At 39.3% G+C, this 19,319-nt stretch overlaps 1 protein-coding gene and 1 long non-coding RNA gene across 4 annotated transcripts in view; one reads left to right on the top strand and one right to left on the bottom strand.

Annotated features, from left to right (window-relative positions):
- Positions 1 to 19,319, bottom strand: part of LOC147149930 (uncharacterized) — a 408,789-nt gene that overhangs the window by 36,256 nt on the left and 353,214 nt on the right. The gene's annotated exons all lie outside the window — the stretch shown is intronic.
- The window catches only part of spon1a (spondin 1a), a 60,540-nt gene continuing 42,811 nt past the window's right edge, over positions 1,591 to 19,319 (top strand). For both annotated transcript variants that reach the window (XM_086026717.1, XM_086026716.1), the window contains exons 1-3: positions 1,591 to 2,130; positions 3,255 to 3,361; positions 11,290 to 11,423. In XM_086026717.1, the coding sequence (XP_085882843.1) occupies positions 1,899 to 2,130; positions 3,255 to 3,361; positions 11,290 to 11,423 (473 nt within the window). In that variant the 5' untranslated portion in view covers positions 1,591 to 1,898. The remainder of the gene's footprint in view (positions 2,131 to 3,254; positions 3,362 to 11,289; positions 11,424 to 19,319) is intronic.

Below are 19,319 nucleotides of genomic sequence, written 5' to 3'. Positions count from 1 at the left end.
CCCTACTTTGCCTGCAGCATTCAGACTATACAATATGTCCAAAGACTTGAAAATGTGGCTGTGCTTGTTTCTTTTCTGTGATTTATTTCAATGTCTGTATATGTATATGTATGGGTGCATGCAGATGTTCACATTTTACAGTATCTTCCTTTTTTGTTTCGGTCTTGTTTTTATTATGTTTCTCACAAGGGCATCACATCTTGTGATGTATTTCTCATCCCGCTGTGAAAGCATCCCAAATGCATATATGCTGCAAACATGTGCAGTGTATGTCATTATGCCCTCCCCGAATGTACTTTAATCTTTAGGCCCATGTTAGCCAAGTATGTATACTTGTGAAAATAAAAATAGAACAGCAAAAATATATCAAATAAAGACGATAAAGATAGGAGGGAGATACTTATTCTCGGTTTGAATTTGTGCAAAGTGCAACACAGCAAAGGAATGGATGTAGCAGAATGAAAATGCAAGAGGCATGAATTTCACATTATATTTGCAAGGTTAATTTATACTTGACAAAAAGAATAAAGTGAGTGAGTTTCAACAATTAAATTTTCAACATGCAGGGATGAATAGGCATGTTGCACATCGAGTAGTTGTGTTTTGGTACTTGAATAAGTACTACGTTTTAAAATCAATGAATAATCAATATATATTAATAATGATTTCAATAGCACTTCCTCAGTTTGTGTTCAGTGACTTGTAAACTTCTGGTGGGTGCTGTCTGCTGGAATTACTGAAAGTTACCATTAATGACGTAGGAAGTATGCAGAAGTAGACTCTGAGTAAGCTTGAAAAGGGTTTCATTGTTTTATGTCTCATTGTACCGCTGCAATATTGAAGTTGAGTTTGCTAAAATTGGTTGCTAGCTTACTGTAATACTGCAGGCTGACTTACCGGTGTTGTGTAATATTGTGTGCAGAGACATATGGATTTGTTCAGATATGGATCAGTGGTTTACTGCTGTCTCTTGAGCCATACAGACATGAGATCTACATCTATTGTTTTCTGTAGAGCAATATGGAGACATACTGTACAGCAATTTACAGGTTGATGTTTTATACATGATGTCACTGTGTAACAAATGTATATATATATATATATATATATATATATATATATATATATATATATATATATATATATATATAAGTATATTATATATCGTATTAGTATATACTATCATTATTATATATTAGTACATCGTTGCTGTCCAGTGAAAAACACGTCAAATTTTTCTGTTTCTTTTTTTAAAAATTCACGTTAATAGGATGTAACACGGAAACCCCATTAACTAAAAATAAAATAAAAAAATATAAAAAATGGGCATGAATGTTTTTCCCAGGACAACGACATTATGTATTATATGTATCGAAAGGTGTCAATTCTTTAAAATGTTATAGAGATGAAAATTAAACTTTTTTTTTTTTTTTTAAGAAAAGTACTTTTTTAAGAAATGTGCGCGTGTTTGTGTGTGTGCGCCCCACTTGTGTGTGGCTGTGACAGTCAGACACGCGCGCGCGCGCGCGCGCACGCACGCCGAGTTCAGCATGTCAAACGCATTGCCTCCTATGTGGGAATGTTTGTCTTTGCCGGTTGGTTGGTCAGTAGGACGAGCTGTGGTCGTGGAGAGAGCCGCTGAACACTCATTCCACGCTCGACATTTCCACGGACCCCTGCTATCCTCTTTCCACTCTCACCAGACTCTCCAGTGTGTGCGCCTTCCTCGGACAGTGCACATCGTCGCGCCCCATTCGGTCCTAGCCTTCTGCCGCACACCAAGCATGGATCCAGCCACCTAGCAGACGGCACTTTGTTCACATTTTGGAGTAAAACGGGTCTTTGTTGGAAGTTAGTTTCCCCCTCCCTTCACCCCCGCAAGTTCTCCAAGATTTAGGATGGCAAAGCGCTGGCTGCAACCGCGCGTCATGTTCCTGCTGTGCCTGATCTCCACGGCGGCGTGCAACACGTTCATGTCCACCGAGGAGCCCTCTGACACAGGCGCTAAATCGGACGGCTACTGCAGCCGCATCTTGCGGGCTCAGAGCGCCCGGCGGGACGGCAACAGCGAGTTCAGGCTTCGCGTGGAAGGAGATCCCGAGAGCTACCAGCCTGGGAGCACCTACAGAGGTTAGCGTGCGTCCTCACCTTTAATAGCGTTACACAGATCCTGCGCGGTTTTAAGTGTCTTGATTTCAAGTAGATGACATCAAATCATATGTTATTTCATACTTAAAGGCAATTAAATGTGATTTAAAAATAACAAAATAAGGATAAAATACTTTGAATACAATTAAAAATGTAAAGGTCAAATTAAAACAATATGATTTAGATTATTCAAGAAAATGCAAATTCAACTCGAGCACGATTCAGTCAGTCAACACAATCTGGTTTGATCACACAATTTTGTCGTATCTTTATTCTTGTCTTTCTTCCTTTTGTGTATTAGTCCTGCAAGGGCTTGGCCCAAAATTGTGACAAAGGCCAAAGCACATATGTTTCAGTACCTTGCTCAAGGGTACCTCGGCATAGTGCTTGGAAGCAAATTGACCTTTCTCTTGTTCTAAATTTCATGGTTGGGATGTATAAATATATGGCCCCCATAATTCCCAATTTCTCAAATTATTATTATTATTATTATTATTATTATCATTATTATTGTTGTTGTTGTTATTATTTTTACCTGGAAAGAAAAATCAAATATTAATGTATTCATTGGACAGTGCCAATGATTTTTTTTTTCAAAATGAGTGCATTTTGGGCAGTCCGCAGCAGGTTTTGAACTTGTGACTTTCTACCCCATATTGACAAGTTTCTCTTTCATGCTGCTTCTCGCGCTCCCCTCCCATTTTCTTGTGTTTTTCAAATTTGTATTAGAATTTTAAAATATATCGACTGAAGCTCAGCAAAGCTTGGTGTTGCTCGAAGGTAAAGCAAAGGTTACAGTGTGTAGGGGTTGAGCCATTCTGCTTCCTTGTTCCATTGCTGTGTGGCTGCTTGATACAGCCAGGACACATTTCACATTACAAACTGAAATGAATTTGCATCAATTTGTTTTTTTAACTTTGGTTTTCAACTTCATAAAAATTATTTCATCTTGCACATCTGGAAATGTGAAACCTATTTGCATACTGAATCCTCAAGAAAAGTTTGGAATGTCAGCATGGTGCAGGTGGATCATGTTCCGACGGTTGTGGCATCTGAATCTAAGTTTTTCTCTCTTTCTTTGTGCTGCTTTTATTCACATCATCCAGTGACCCTGTTTGCGACAAACCCCTCCTACTTCAGAGGCTTCACCCTCATTGCCTTGAAGGAGGGTGCAGCAGGAGACAAAGAGGAGGACTACATTGGAAATTTCCAGGTAAGATCCTCAAAAAGTCCTCAAAAAATTCCCATGACAGTTTTTCTCTGTTGCTTTGGTACATTTCTCAGATCAGAATTGGAATTTTGCAAAACAGCAAATGCATTCCTCAAAACAATTCATACAAGTTGTAAAATTTAGAAAAAATCATGGTTCTCCTGCAAAAGCCATTTGCTTTCTCAAAGTCCTTGGTACGTCTCAACAGTGTCGGTGCCATCAGAATAGCAAATCCTTTATGTAATTGCGTACGGATAAGACAGTCAAATTGCTTAGTCATGTTGTCAGTATAACTTTGTACCCTGGATGCATGTTCTGATGTAAATTGACGCTTAAATTTTGACGACAAATTCAGTATTCTAAATTGGAAGTTCCACCTTTGTGTATGTGGAAGGTTGTTTGCAAGAGACTGGGCAAGATTCATACGTCACTTTTACTGTTTGCACTGTAATTTGTTGGCAAACAATTTCAGTATGATACAGAAAGGAAATGACACCACTACGTAGCACAGAGAAATAAAAATAGTCAAAATGGTTGAAATGTGAACATGGGACAATCTCCTGAGGGAAAATTGTATATGCAACTGTAACAATTACAGTGCAGTCAGAAATTCTCAACCGCATCCCAACAATTATCTGCACTTGCTATGAGCTATTTCGGTTGATCGTTGGTTGATCTAATGCTTCACACATTTCACTTTGATAGAACAAGTCAAGATTCGCCTTGGCAAAAAGTCCAATCAAAATGTATACAATTGAGACTTGTTCATCCATTTTGCATGTCAAGACGTACATATGAACTAATACCAAAATGTTGTGGAGTGTGAAACAGTTCAACAGAGACCCATTCTAATAAATTATGACCAACACGACATAAGCAATTGATACTGTCAGCAGAGAATTGGACAGCATCATTTGCATGCATGTGCCAACTTGTTCAAAATTGATGTGACACAATGATGTGAAAATTAAAAAGTTGAACAACAGAGAAAAACTGTAATATAGTCACGAGTCAACATTTCCAAATCGTCTAACAAGCTGAATGTTTGATGTCAATGCCTCCTTTTACTATATGCTGCTCATATTTCCTGTATGGTTCTGTGAACAGGGGGAACATATCGAAGTAGTCTCGTGTGTCGTTTACTGTACACTCAATTGTTAGAGTCTAGATGTCAATTAGCATGTTACTGAGGCACATCCAGCCCGAGGAAGAAGAGGGAAAGAAGAGAAGTGTTGAGCTGACAGAGACAGCGGGGTGCTGTTACACACACCTGACGATGGCGAAGGGGCCAAATAAGTCTTTGCAGTTCTAATGCAGTGCAAGTAGCCGAGGGGAGAATCAGTATTGATGGGCCTGGAAATGATCGTCACGGAAAATGCCCAAATCACTTTTATCGTTCTGTCTTCATTATTAATTTCAATTTAAAATTATATGCATCACTAGCAGTACATGCTTCGTTAAGTACACTTGTACACTTTAATGAAATGCAAACGCTATATGAACATTTCCGCACAAAGTTGTGATTGAGTGGTGGTGCGCAAGGTATTGTTTAACAATGTTTCTTATTGTGCTTACAGTTTACAGTGTTGTCGAAATGCACTTCAATCTTTGGGTTGTTTCTAATATTTTGATTGTCTCTATTAGTCAGGAACTGAGCTAACCAAAATATTACTCTCACACCATATGATTCAATGGATCACTGCAACCACTATATTAACCTTGATATAAAATAACTCTCCGATAGTGTCTATCAAAACTAGGGATGTTCCGATCAGGTTTTATGACACCGACACGAGTGAGATCGGCCGAAAGAAATACAAAACCGTTGCTGGCACAATATCATTACTCAGTCACAAAGATAACTGAAAAACTTAAATTTACCAGCTTTTAGTAACACAGTTTTTAACAGATCAAAATAATCAGCAGTCTCAAAAGACTTAATTATGCAAAAAGTCAAATAAATAACATGCCACCTAAACATTGCATGGTTCAGAATATAATCAAAGTAGAAAAAATAGTCACATGCAGGCTTCACTTGAATAAAGTATTCAATGAGTTCTTAAATTGAAACGACTCAGGAACTTTATTGTCTTGTGCATAGACAAACAGACTTGTGCATTTGTCAATGAGAAAAAAGTCACTGTTAATCTTTTTGTGAATTACAAAATGATATAAGGTATGTTGCCCACAAGTGATCTACAATGTGTCTCCCTGCATGTGGCAATAATGCCACTTATACCGCGCTGTGTCCTCCTTGGCTTTATTCAATGCAGTGAGCCTCGTTAACTCACCATAGTCTCCCAATTGCTTGTTCTTCAAATGTCGGATTAAGTTGGTTGTGTTGAAACATTTGGCCACGAGGTACCTTTTCATCGACAATAAAAGGCTTTGATCGAATATTCCGATCACGTAATTTTTCACGAAAATCGGCCGATCGTGATCGGTGCCCGATCGATCTGAACATCCCTAATCGAAACTGATCTTTGTAGAGGAAGCTTTTAATGATACTGATTAAATTGTGCAGGTGTACCTAATGAAGAAGCCAGTGACTGGAGAACTTAAAGTGTGTTCAAGCATGTGAAAAGATAGAACACATGGAACTGCTTTAAGATAAATCAAAGCAGCCTATCACGCAATGTCTTTGTAATCTCGGTTAAAAACACAATTAGAGACAACCACATGTTTGTGCGCTGGCATGAAATCATTGTTTTGTCAGGCAGAACAGATTTAGCAACATATTCAGAATTCTTTTTTCTCTATTTGTCGAATCTGCAGCCCAATCTGCTGTGCACAATGTGACCACATATACCAGAGTTACACTGCTCTGCGGTGGCACTCTCTTTGAACTTCGCCTCTAAATTTTGAGGACATAAAAAGTAGAATAATCTATTTTTGCCCTGCAGACTGCTCACATCTCATCGCAGGGCTTGTTTCTATTCTCTTACATCTCAGCCTGCAGTTGCTTGATGTGAGAGGACGCTAAAACGTCATACTGAAGAACGCTTCCACATTGATGGGCACAAAGGAACATACGTTGGCCCACAGGGAACAAAAAACATTGAGCTCGGCTTTTTCTAAACAGTGCATCTGCGCCTTGGCGCAGATCCTGAATTTCGTATCACCGCAAGGCTCGCTGCATGTACTTTGTGTATACCGATTTGTCAGACGAGTCTACGCCAAGCTGGGTGGGCCAGCACAGCAGAAGGAGTTTCTTGGAGATGCATCTGATGGAGTGACAATTCAGTGGCAGAAAGATGATCTAAATCTTACACCTGCTCAGACCACATCAAAGTGGCGGGCGCAGGGTGGACAGCTGGTCTAATGTGACTAATCATTTTAAGCATAAATATGTGAACAGAGGGCATCAAACATTCTGAATAATTGTTTTAAATATTGTTATACATTTTAAATCATCCCACTGGCGGCAAAGCATGTGTGTGCATAAATGATTGGGGGTGAGGGGCAGTCTCCAAGTGCCCACCCACCACGGCGCAGATGTGCTTCCGCCACGTCGAGACACTAGTATGCGACTAGTGCCTTTTTGATTGGCCATGATTGAAATCGGATGTGACCACTCCTACAGCGGCGTCTACAGCCTTCCCTCTCACAGGGAAGTTACCAACATCGGGTCAAACCCGCCTCCGAGAGACGCAGAGATACGCCACACGCAGCTTTATGCAGGATTAACTCTGGTAATTAAATAGAGCGCAGTGAGTCTGCAAGTATTATAAAAGCTGTGATGAGTCAATGAGTTGTCATAAGCCAGGTATATTTCAGATGTCACATTGGCATGGGTAATTGAGTTATGTGTGTTGACTGCTTTATTCAGGGTAAAATGTTTGACATCAAAGAAATAACCCTAACCCTAAACCACATGCTCCACCAAGATGGTTCCTTACTGTGCTTATCATTTCAATCAAAGTAGTTATTTCATCCAAACAAAACAACAACCTTGGTTGGAAATGGAATTGGAGGAAGCCGGGCTTTCATTCAACCAATTCTTTGGGGGGATTTGACTTGCGAGCAAGAGTTCAAGATACTAGCGCTGTATGCTCACTTCAACTCACTTCTGCAACAAGCCGCTAGTTAGGTTTTTTTTATTATTAGCAATTAAATGCTTTCTATAATCAGTGTCAGTAGTGACAATTTTTAAATGATAAAAAATAATATAAATTTGTATATTTTAAGATTCAATTCCTATACTGGACATATGCAGACCAAGGTTATTCTAGTTCATGAAAACTAATGTAAAAACTAAAACTAAACTGGAAAAAAAAAATGTGCGTTAACAATATGAAAAAAAAAATGTTTTTAAAAGAAACAATAACTAACGGAAAATACGTTTTATGGTCATAAAAAGAACTAAAACAACTTGTAATTATAGCAGAAATGCCCTTCATCTTCATCCTTGTCAATTAATATCATACATGAGCTTTCAGGGTTCATTTTAAATGTATTTATTTCGGTATTACTGTACGGCTTTCAGAAGAAAGAAGGTCGACCAGTCTTGCACGTTGAAAATACTAAATGACAATATACCAAAACAGAGCATTTAAAAAAAAAAAAAAAAAGGCTAATAAAAATGAACAAACCTACTCTAAAAGCCAAATAAAATTAATATAATTCAAAAAACAAAAGTCAGACAAATAAAAACTAACTGGAGCTGGATTTCCCATTTCTGATTATATCGCGGGTGCAGACCGGTAACAGTTAGAGCTAAGGGGATCAAATTAGGGGCCGGACTTGCCACGGGTTCTGGCAATCCACGCTTCTTGACTGTTGTTTTATCCCTGACTTCATGTGAACAAGCGGAAAAAAAATAAACTGCTATCAAAAAATACAGTACAGTATATTCCTCGATTGTCACCATGTCAGTTAATCTTTTGTGTTTATGCCTTTTGTGAGCCCCACACACGTCTTCCCCAACTGAGCACATAGTTAATTCCTCCATTCATCTCTTTTTACATGGGCGGGCAGGCATCCAAACAAAGAGAAAAAGCAAAAAAATGTCTACACAAGATGGTATTTGACGCACAGCTCTTTGGAAATCTCAGTGTGCCCCGGCTACTGACTTCATGAGAAGCACTTTTATCCAACCCTCAACTGCCATCGTGTGTGTGTGTGTGAGTGTCTAAATCGGTGGGCGGTATCTCACGGGACAATACTTTTCATGAAATGCAGTGTTGGGGGTGACGGTGTCAGGCGGGGGGCATTGGGTGACTTGGTCGGTGGGGATGCTGGGGGGAACGGGGTTCAAGACAAGGCAACATACCCTCAGGAGGCTTTAGCGTAGCATGGATTGACATTAAAATAATAGAATGCACTTGAAGCCGAACATCTTTTTCCCTGATTGAATTGTTCCACTATGTGTTTTTGCAACATTTGGCAGGAAGGAGTCTGTAAACAGAAAAGGTCAAAAGTCCCTGTTTATCAATTGTTTGCTTCTTTTAGTGTAGACTTTGTTTAATTGATACCCATGAGGCTTCACCGATTTTAAAGTGCTGACATCCAGTCAGGTCACCCTGACAGGAATCCTGTAAGGAACCATGGATATGTTGAGGGTGTGTAATCTGACAGGACACAAACGCACGCACACGCACCCACACACACGCATGCACACACAAACTACATATTACTGATACTACTGGGATTGTTGAAAATGTCTTCGCTTTATACTGTTTACACTCCAACGTTCTTTAAGGATGTTCACAATGCACACATTACCATCATCGCCCAACAAACTACCGCAACACAGTGTTGTTTTAAAGATATCCCCAGCCACAGATTCCATCATGCTCACATTAACATCATCATCATCACCATCACACAATTACACACTTATGGCGTGAAGTGGGGACCCAACCAATAGTCCAAATTTCCTTACTTTCTCAAATACAGTTGTCCCACCCACGACCACCTAACACACGGTTGTGCACGTAATTTCACACACCAAGAGCCTGATTCTCTAACAGGCCAAATAGCGTGTTTATTGTGTAGTTTGTCATTATGTAGTTATTGTCATGGCTTTCACCATGGAACATTTGGAAGAGAATCGCAAGCTCAAAACCAAGTTTGAAGTGATGGAATTGGGAGAGTTAGTGAAAGACAAACAACATATCAAGAAATGTATTGCTCCAATAATGTTGGGGAATCCCGCAATAAAGGCGCTGTTTTTGTTTTTTAATTAACTTACCCAGACTGCATGACACTTGGATGTATTTGCCCATGCTGCGTAACAACACGCTTAAAACTTCGGACAGCACCGCCAACAAACTGCTCTGGGACAGGTCAGCATCAATTGTCACAACTGACCTGAAATGACTCAGACGCATGGATAATGTAGAGTTGAAAGCCGTTTAGTCATAGGTGATATGAAGTGACTCCTTCTTGTGACTGTCTCCAAGCTGGCACTTATGTCGTTAGTGGAAGCTCCGAAAGTGCATTGCCGAAAAGTCGATATGTCTCAATAATTTTAGTTTCCGGCATTCTAAAATGTTCATTTGAGTGGGAAAGTTCTCTTGGCAGCCTCTCATTTTGCCTGCATTACATTGGACCCAGAATCAGCCATCACACTTGGTCTCGGGTTTGTAAATCACATTGTGCGTGCTTAATTCATCTCTTTGCATAAATGCTTCCTCGGGCGCGCAAAATGAACTGTGCAGCCAATTGTCAGACACAATCCTGGGTGTGCTTTTTAGTAAATCAGGCTCTAAGTGAGGGCGGACATAATGACCTCCATCCCTCAAAATGTGCTTCTCTCTGTCGTTTATGGAATATGTCCTTGCAAGTCTGCTATGTATGCATACAGAGACACACGCTCAGATATATCAGTCCACATACACACGGTCAAACACACTTTGCACCATCTTAAAATATAGTCTCCAGTGTGGTTTGAAGAGTATGTCCTGTCCTCACACTGATATAAGTCCACTACGCGTATACATGCATATGCGGCCATGCACACACACACACACACAAATGGGCACACCCACATTAAACCTTGCACCATCCATTTTCCAAGGGAATCAGTCATAATGTACACTGACAAAGAACATTCCCTGATGACAGCTTCACGGCAGCAGGAAGTTCTTGCTTTTATGGCCCTGATGTTGCCTCCTCTAAAAGAAATGTCTTTTTTTGCCTTCAGTCAATATTGGATTTGACTTTTTTTTTTTTTTAATGTTCTATACTGATATAGTAGGTGTAATGAATTGGGAATATAGGGCACCGTTCATGTGCATGCTGTCTTGTGACTGTCTTTTTTTTTTTTTTTTTTAATGACACTGAGTCAATAGTGATGATTGAGAACGTGGGAGTTTATTTTCTGATGGAGCTTGTTATTGATCTTTGCAATTAAATTTACTTTATTTCACCAGTAAAATCCATGGAGGCCCAGGAGTTGTTTTCTATTGAGTGTAGCCAACTAGAACAACATGTCAGTACAAATATAAAACATTATATTTCTGTTTCCTCATTATTCCCGCACAACCAATCTTTGGCACATGGATGGGAGCTTTACCTTACGCTTGACTTTTGAAGAGCATGAAAATGAAATGACTGCAAATGTTTCTCCCATTGACCACACTGGTTTTAAATATTCAAATATAAGGATACTTTTTGTGACATGAATCATCTTTTACAAGACTGATGGGCAATTGAACTCACCTCAAGAGTGGTTATGTGCCTATATCGTTTGTGCAAGTAACACCTTCCAAGGGAATAAAGCTATCATTACAAAATGAGTCAGGAAGTATTTAATGCAGACATTAACCTGTATGTTAACAAAGTAGTTGAAGGGCTTTAACGGCAGCTAGATTTATTAACTTCTGTTTAAAGGCTGAAAGTAAATTTAGATGCAACTATTCTAAAAGTGTTCAGGTCCAAATCTGAGTATTATTTTCATCTCATTTCCATGTGTGTTGTTTCTACAGATAATTGATGAGGAGGAAACACAGTTTATGATCAACTGCCCACCTGCGGTGACAGAGGGGACACCTCGCCGACGCACCAGCATCCAGGTGTTCTGGACCGCGCCCCCGAGCGGCTCTGGCTGTGTATTCCTCAAGTATGTATGTCAAGTCTCAGCTTAACTTTATTTATGGAGCACTTTGAAAAACAACCACAGCTGTAACAAAATAAGAGTAAAAGCAAATAATAAATAAAAGGTTATTTTCCCATTCAAGTATAAAGGTAGAACACTTTTCACATTTTTTCCCATTCAAGTATAAAGGTAGAACACTTTTCACACGGGTATTTGGCATACAGAAGATCATTTTTTTTTTTTTTTTTTGTCTTTTGTTGCCCCGTCTACATGTCGGGTGAAGTTATTTGCCCATGAGAGAGATGATCATGAATAATGCCTCCACTGACCACTGACCAGTACGAGTGTGTGCTTGACATCACTTGTGATGGCTGCAAGATGGAGTTTGAATCTTAACAATCAACTGAAATTTTTGAACAGCCGTTTGTCCGTTGCCAAATAACACACATAGGAATGTACACCCTGTAATGGTCACCAGCCAATTGCAGAGCACACTTACCTGTAGACAAGCAATCATTCACACTCACATTCAAACCTATGACAAATAGCTAGCATGCAGTATGTGGTGAAAATTTACCAAGCACGGAATGAACATGCAAAATCTACACAAGAAGGTCTGTACCGAGACAATAACTAAGACATTGTTTTGCAGATGATATAACTTATATGGTATAACACACCATACCACACACTAATTTATTAGCACAAAGATGAATAAAAGATGCAGCAATAAAGAGAAGAATGATATCTACAAATCTAGATGATTTTCCAAAGTTAAAAATCAAAGTGGCATGTGACAATGTCATGATTCACATAGCACATTTTGGCCATGGTTGAATTTCACTTCATTTTTAGTACATACGGCCTGCATTATCCTGCCTGAGCTGAAGTATATGATGTGCATGTAATGTGTTCATTTCTTGCGTGCAGTGGGCATCATTATCTTGACCTTAAAGTTAACAGATCCTTCAAACTATGTTATCATCCAAAGTGCCTTGTTGGGCAAACAAAGAGGACATTGTCCTTTTATTTACGTTCTCTGGTGTTATAGTATTCTCAGGGTGCAATGTTTGGTTACTTAAGTTCTGTGATGTGATGTGTGTAATTTTGTGTACTTATTGTGCGCTTTCAACCCGTCGTAATAATGTGGAGCGTTTGATGGCTGTGTTCTGGTACCTTATCATTAATAAGTCCATCCATCCATTATCTGAACCGCTTACTCAGTGTTGTTACCTATTTCATCCTCGAGAGGATGTTAAGTTTATATTCCTCATAGTAGGTGCAAGCTCTTGGTTGCTTTACATATCAAGTTACGTCATCTCAATACCCCCATCAAGCTCGAAGGCAAGTTGTAATATTTTGATTGCAAAATCAACGTGACTGGTTTTTATGGAATACCGAGAAGTCACTTGTTTTTGTTACAAATCCGGACAAAAATTTGCATAATGGAATTTCGCCATTTACTGTGTAACTGTTCCCTCCCTTGCAGAATGCAAATAGAAGTGTTTCATCAAAACCCAACATCTTATTTACTTCCTCTCCCATAATGCAGACAGTACCATGTTGACATGCCAGTGTTTTTTTCTTTTCACTTTTTATTCTTTTTTTTTTTTGAGCAACAATTCATTTTATCTTATTTTATTGACAGTGAAATCATTATCAATGCCCCAGAATTAAAAAAAAAAAATTCTGTCACATCTGTTCATTTTTAATGTCACCCCACTATCCCCCCCTACTTTTGAGCACTGCTATTAGCACATATCAAGACTTGGTAATAATTTTGTTTCATTACATCATTCCCTCAGTTAAGATGAGTGAAAAGCAGAATGTCATTTTCTTTCCCGCATAGCCTTTGAAGCTGTTCATTAACCTCTATTGGTTTTTACAGTTGATTGACACCAATAAATGCCTCTGTTGTGTGCCTTCAAGGCCCACTCAGAAACAATGTTATTCTAGTTCATCTGAAGACAGATTATGGCAGATATCTTTTTATTAATCTGCGGCCATGGGGAAATACTCAGGGGAAGTTTGATAAAAGATACCTCTAAGATGAAAAACATCTTTTTCGCTGATCAATGGATTTCATAATTGTTATTTTACCTTTTTATTGCATTGTTCTCATTCCTGCTGTTTATTTTTTCAGGAACGGTAGTGATGATAAAATGCATCGCTTATCTCAGCATGACAGGTGTTTCTTTATCTTAATAAATTGGCCTCGCAACACCCATCCATCCATCCATCCATCCGTCCGTCTGTCCGCCCATCCATCCATCCATCCATCCATCCATTTTCTATGCAACTTATGCAGCTTTATGGATATAAAGGAAAAAAACTGAGCCCTGACATTGTGGAAGGAAAGAAGGACAGAGTGAAAAGCTTACAGTTCAAAAAGATACCGCTGGAAATCATGATTACAGGCTGGCAGTGGGTATTTATCACGGCTTCTTCCCTCACTCTGAGATGTCGAGATGAAGGTTGTTGTGTGCCTCTGGGCTGCAACACAACAAAAGTTTTAATAAAGTTGTATTGATCGAAAAGGTGCAACATATGTAATTGTCCAGAGCTGGGAATTTTACTACAAATTGAGCGTCTGTCATTCATCATCTGTCATCCTTCAGCAGCGTGGTACCTTTTCGTCATCTGTCATTTGCCTTTTTTTCTGGGGGGAATAAAATTGTACCCTTCTATAGGCTAGTCCGACTCTAATTTTAAACGGGCTTCCGTCTGCAATTGCAACTAAACTTTCACCAGCACCCCCCTCCCCTACTTACCGCAAAATGCAGTGAATAAACCACACAGGTGCAGTCCACAATTAGTCACAGGAGGATAGTAACACCTCAGCCAACGTTGAAACATGCAAAAAGTATTCCTGGCAAAGAATGGTTTAGCACAACAAGTGATGAGGGTTCATCAAAATAAATATGTTTTTGTTATGCACATGTAACACCTTGCCCCAACACACAAATCAAATAACATTGGCGAAAACAATACAAACATTACTTGCAAATATTGCAGGTTATCTATGGTTAGCCAAAGTAGGGTGCAATACTTAATTTGCTTTCAATTTCGTTTCTGAGCGGAGCTGCACATCTGTCAGTCTAAATGTAAGATGTCATTATAAAAGGAACATATGTTTTTGAAATTAGAAGCATGTCTGTTAAAAGATCCTGTGACTCACATGTTGCCCCTCCCGAGTGGTTTACAGCAGCATAATTGGTGGGCAGTTGCTGCGTTTGAGATGGAAAGATTGAGCGTGGCGGTTTGGTTGGGCTTAAGGTTGCTTCGTGATGACAGAGTCGGACTACGGTGCTTATTCTTGTCCTAACTCCTTTGAGCGACCAGCTATAGTACCGTGCATCAATTTCATATCTGCTGATGCAATATAATACTGTATTTGCAGTTGGGTTTTGTAGACTGCATCGGTAGAGTGGATTAGTTGAAGTGGAGAACTGTCAACATGAATGAAATGTTCACTGAACACTGCCTTAGCAGCAGGATACTCTTCAAACTATGTCGCTGTCATCAGCAGACAACAAAGTGTCCTGACGTTTGTTGTTCAGATTCAATACATTCTATAATAAACATGACCTTAACTGAGTAACTGTGAAGTGTTTAGACAATTTGAGACAGGTGTTAATTTTCAGCTCATGCATCCAGTGGTGTGCTGTAGTATTCAAGGTTGGTTTTGGTCTGTGGACTACTTTAAGGGTGCTCAATTTTATTACTTTGTCTTGTCTTGGAATCTCAGGATTTGGGATTTATTCTCAAGACCAGTCTAGACCAAAACTGCTGGGTCTCAACTTGATTTTCTGTTTTGTGCCCAGTGTAAGTCAAGCACTAAGCGGGGTCCAACTGTGCGCATGGTTAGAGTTTTCTTTCTTTTGGTATTTTTGGACACGCACGCAGGCATAAATGGGTGTTTGCGCAGTTATGGGAGTGAACACAGCTGGCTTGTTTCCAAACCAATGGAAGCAGCTCCCATCATTTTCTTTAAATTCAGTACAGGAGAAGCTTGCAGTCTATATGACAGAAGCAGACTCTCTGGAGTCTATGCGGGACATCGGTGCGTGCAAAGTACATTTAAAAATTACCTCAAGAAGATTTTCATTTGCGGTTGATGTACAGTTGGCCACTGTGAAGTGTGCACTCTGAGACTGCCTTCCACCAACGATTGTGTGTTGCAGTGGGGCATATCTCAGTGCCTCAGTCATGGTCTTCATTTATGTAGCCTATTGGTATGATGTTTTGTATTGTATGTCCGTGGTGTAAATATTGTTGGTTGATGCCCTTACTATTTTGTATAATGCTTAGCGGAGCCTTTACCATCAGACTCATGCTACCTGCCAAAAAACAGACTGCAGATTGATCTGGTTGATTGTAAATGAGGCATTGAGTTGGAATCGGTCCCATGCTAGCTGCACGGTCGGCAGTTAATGCATCATAGTAAGTCATCGCAACTCCCAGATACGAAGCACAGAGCAGCATAGTGATGACAGCTGAATGAATGCTGTCGAGCAATCATTTTCTGGTCATGATGTCAAAGCTGTATTATTGCTGATGTGAAGTTTCATTTTATAAGTGTTAATGTTCAATTATTCAGAGAAGCTGTGACCTACACAATTTTCAGTTTGCAAAATTGAAGCCATTGAAATAAGATTATGCTATCATTGAGTTAAAAAAAAGTCTTAAGATAAAAAGAGATAGAGATGGAAAGCATGCGTAGCAGGTTAGGGTGAGTAAGGATAGACATGGAAATGTGTTAACTGGTGCCAGTTTGTGTGCTGGATAGATGGAAAGAATACTTTGAGGAGTGTAAACTTTAACCACGAGTGGCATTTAAGAGCTTGAAACTATTTTTTTTTTAATTGTTGACAATCTGCGGCTTTTTAAAAAGTGATTTGAGTTGAGTTAGCTGGCACCGCACGTCACCCATATCTCAAGCACTTGCTAGCAAGTCAAAGCAAGAAAATAACAGCTCATATCTTGAAAAACCCAAGCTGTGTCACTTGTATCTAACGGCTCCACTGGACAGTACATCGAAGCATAACCTAAATGACATTCTATTCACTGTCAGAAATAAAGCCAATGCTTCTCTTTTATAAGTCAATGTACTTGGACTGTAAATAATTGCCTTCTACGCATTTCACCAGGAGTCACCTCATCATAAAACTGAATGTGACCTGTAAATGCCTAAAGTGAAACTACTTTACCACAGCTGAACCTGCGGGCTTTATTCATCTTGGTCCTTAAAGCCATAATATGTCATATGTGAGTACAGCAGTCGCTTGTGAAGTTTCCCCCATCAATTTTCTCTCCATTTGTAGGTAGGAGGCAATTTATTCCTCATCTCCGTCTGGTGTGAGATATGCGGGGTCGTGTGTTGCACTCCGATGGGCGGTATTAGTGAGACAGTAAATCAGTGAACATCCTACCACATGCAGGTGTCAAACTCTATACCTCTATCAAATACCGATAGGACAGCAGGTCTCATTAAAATGTGCGTTTTGTGCACTGTTCGCACAGGATTGTTGCACAGTTGTTGTTTTTTTCTTTAATCTACAGGAGGAGCAAAAAGAAAATAAATTAATTCAATTAATATCTGGTTGAAGCCAAGGCATGGCGAAATTAGAATTGAATTTTTCTTCTTCACATCTCTTCAGCTTGTAAAAGGAAAGAGTTTTGGAAAGAAATGATCATTTTAACTCTCTCTCTCTCTCTCTCTCTCTCTCGGTCACACACACATGCAGTCTTTCAAATCAATGCACTTGAGGGGTGATGGGGATCGGGTGCGGTGTGGACCGAGCAAAGTGAGATAGAATTTAAATTGGATGTTAAGTAAGCATTACTCCAGTTGATTGTCTGGCCAGCTCAGTAAAATGGGCGAGGGTTCAGCAGTGTATGGGACTCTCAATGAGATATCTGAAACTGGGATGAAATTGAATTAAAGTATGAACAATTAGAGGAGCGTCGGTGGCATCACTTTCCTCGAATCGTTTTATTTGCATTATAGCGATCTTTTGCATAGAAACTAATTGGGTCACAAACAAATCAACCACAATATTAGGTACACTCGCAAACTCTAATGAGATTAAAAAAAATATATAGAAGTACTTCATCAGTACATGAGTCACTTAATGGAGTTTGCTGTGTCATTCAACCAGTGTTGGAGTAACACAGCACAAAAGCAATGCAATTTCAGTTATCACTTTTTGCTGTCTAACTGTACTGTCACTGGTCAGATTTTGACTCACTCATAATGCATCATTGGCTAAGATGTTGTCAGTTGTTGTAACGGCAGAACAATAATTGTGAAGTCACTTAATGTGTCTTTACAGGTTAATCATTACACATGTTGCAAGAATTACCATCTGGACCTATCCGTCTATAATATATTTACTTTTGAATGAAAACAGTGATTGTGAAGCAGTGAAAACAGTGACTAATAGTTATATATTGGAAGTAGCCTATAAGGAGGACTGGAGGTGACATTTCAGTCTTTGGCCATATGTAATTAAAAAAAGGTCATGATTAGTGTTTAATTTGAAAACAAACGGAAGTTCATTGACAAGTAGGTCTATTGAATATGCCATTTGAAATGTCTTTTATAATTTGTTTTGACATTGTTGTCTTCTTATAGGCCATTAATGTCATACTTAGGAATGTCAATGCCATAGTTCTGCAGCTGGACAAAGTAATTCAGAGAGTAATATACAAAAGCAGTTTTACCATTATTACTAGTATAATTGCTGTTATTTCAAATGACAATAATTACTGTATACTTTTCACACATTGCATTAAACCTAACAAACTGCTGTGTGTATGCAAATGAGTATGTCATTTATGTGGGAGAGATGGTAATTCCTCGAAGAAATGATTAAAATTAATGTGCAATATCAGTGTGCAAGCCCTCTGTCTATTAGGGAAGGAAGTTTATTGAAAGAAAATCCAATATCTTCTCGACTTAATGGAGGAATAAGTCAATATAAGAAAGGTCCACCAATACAGCTTTGCTCATTTTCTCGACGTAGAAAACTGGAATGTAACCCAAAAAATACATGCATATGATGTTTTCACTTTCCAAATGAATATCTCCAAAACACTTTATCAACAATATCTTGGTGTTGTTAAGGATTGAATCAAACAGTGAATTCAGACAGGAATCAAGAGAGGATTGCAGTATCTGGCCATATGTATCCACTTTACTTTTCAAATTTCATGCACTGTGTATATTCTGTCCATGAATGTGAGCTGCGTACAGCTAAACTTAGTTTGGTACTCCGCTTTAATTGGTATGCGACCAGTCCAGCTGGACCATCCAGCCCTTCCATTCACATTCACACACCACATTGTTTGGGGTTCATCCCCATGGAAACGTCCCGGCAGCCATCACTGACTGAAGGGCTTGTGTTAGAATGTTAGATGGCAGGGGCCTTGTGTTCAGTTTGGTCTCTCAAAAGGTTTGTTTGGGACCGATTTACATGTCAAGACCCTACCAGTTAGAGGAACAAGTCTCTTTGACAGCTCAATTTGCACAAGGTCTCGACTTCCATCTCAGAGAGCATTACTGTTGCGCCGTGTATTTACTGCCGTGTGCTTGTATCTCAGGGCAAATATGAGCAGGCATTTTATTTACTGGCATATGGTGGATGCTCAAAACCTCAATGTTTCTCAAATCGAGTACTTCAAACTCAATCTCTAATTTCAAGGTGACTTGGCTACAAAACAAAAACTCAGAATAAGATCAACAGGCACTTACAAATTGATCTCCTTCACCCTTACGTCCCACTGCCCATTTTGTATCCCGCCAGAGTATACATTGCTGCAGATTGTTTTGTGTGCAGAAGAGGTTGTAGCTTTATTTGGATTCTGATCCGATTCAATGTCATTCGAAAGACACTGAACAGCTAAGTTTGAGTTGAC

The sequence above is a fragment of the Filicampus tigris genome, chromosome 3 (assembly GCF_054856515.1).
Source record: "Filicampus tigris isolate MCC_2025a chromosome 3, RoL_Ftig_1.0, whole genome shotgun sequence".
Lineage (NCBI taxonomy): Eukaryota > Metazoa > Chordata > Actinopteri > Syngnathiformes > Syngnathidae > Filicampus > Filicampus tigris.
This window is presented reverse-complemented; position numbering and strand designations above follow the sequence as displayed.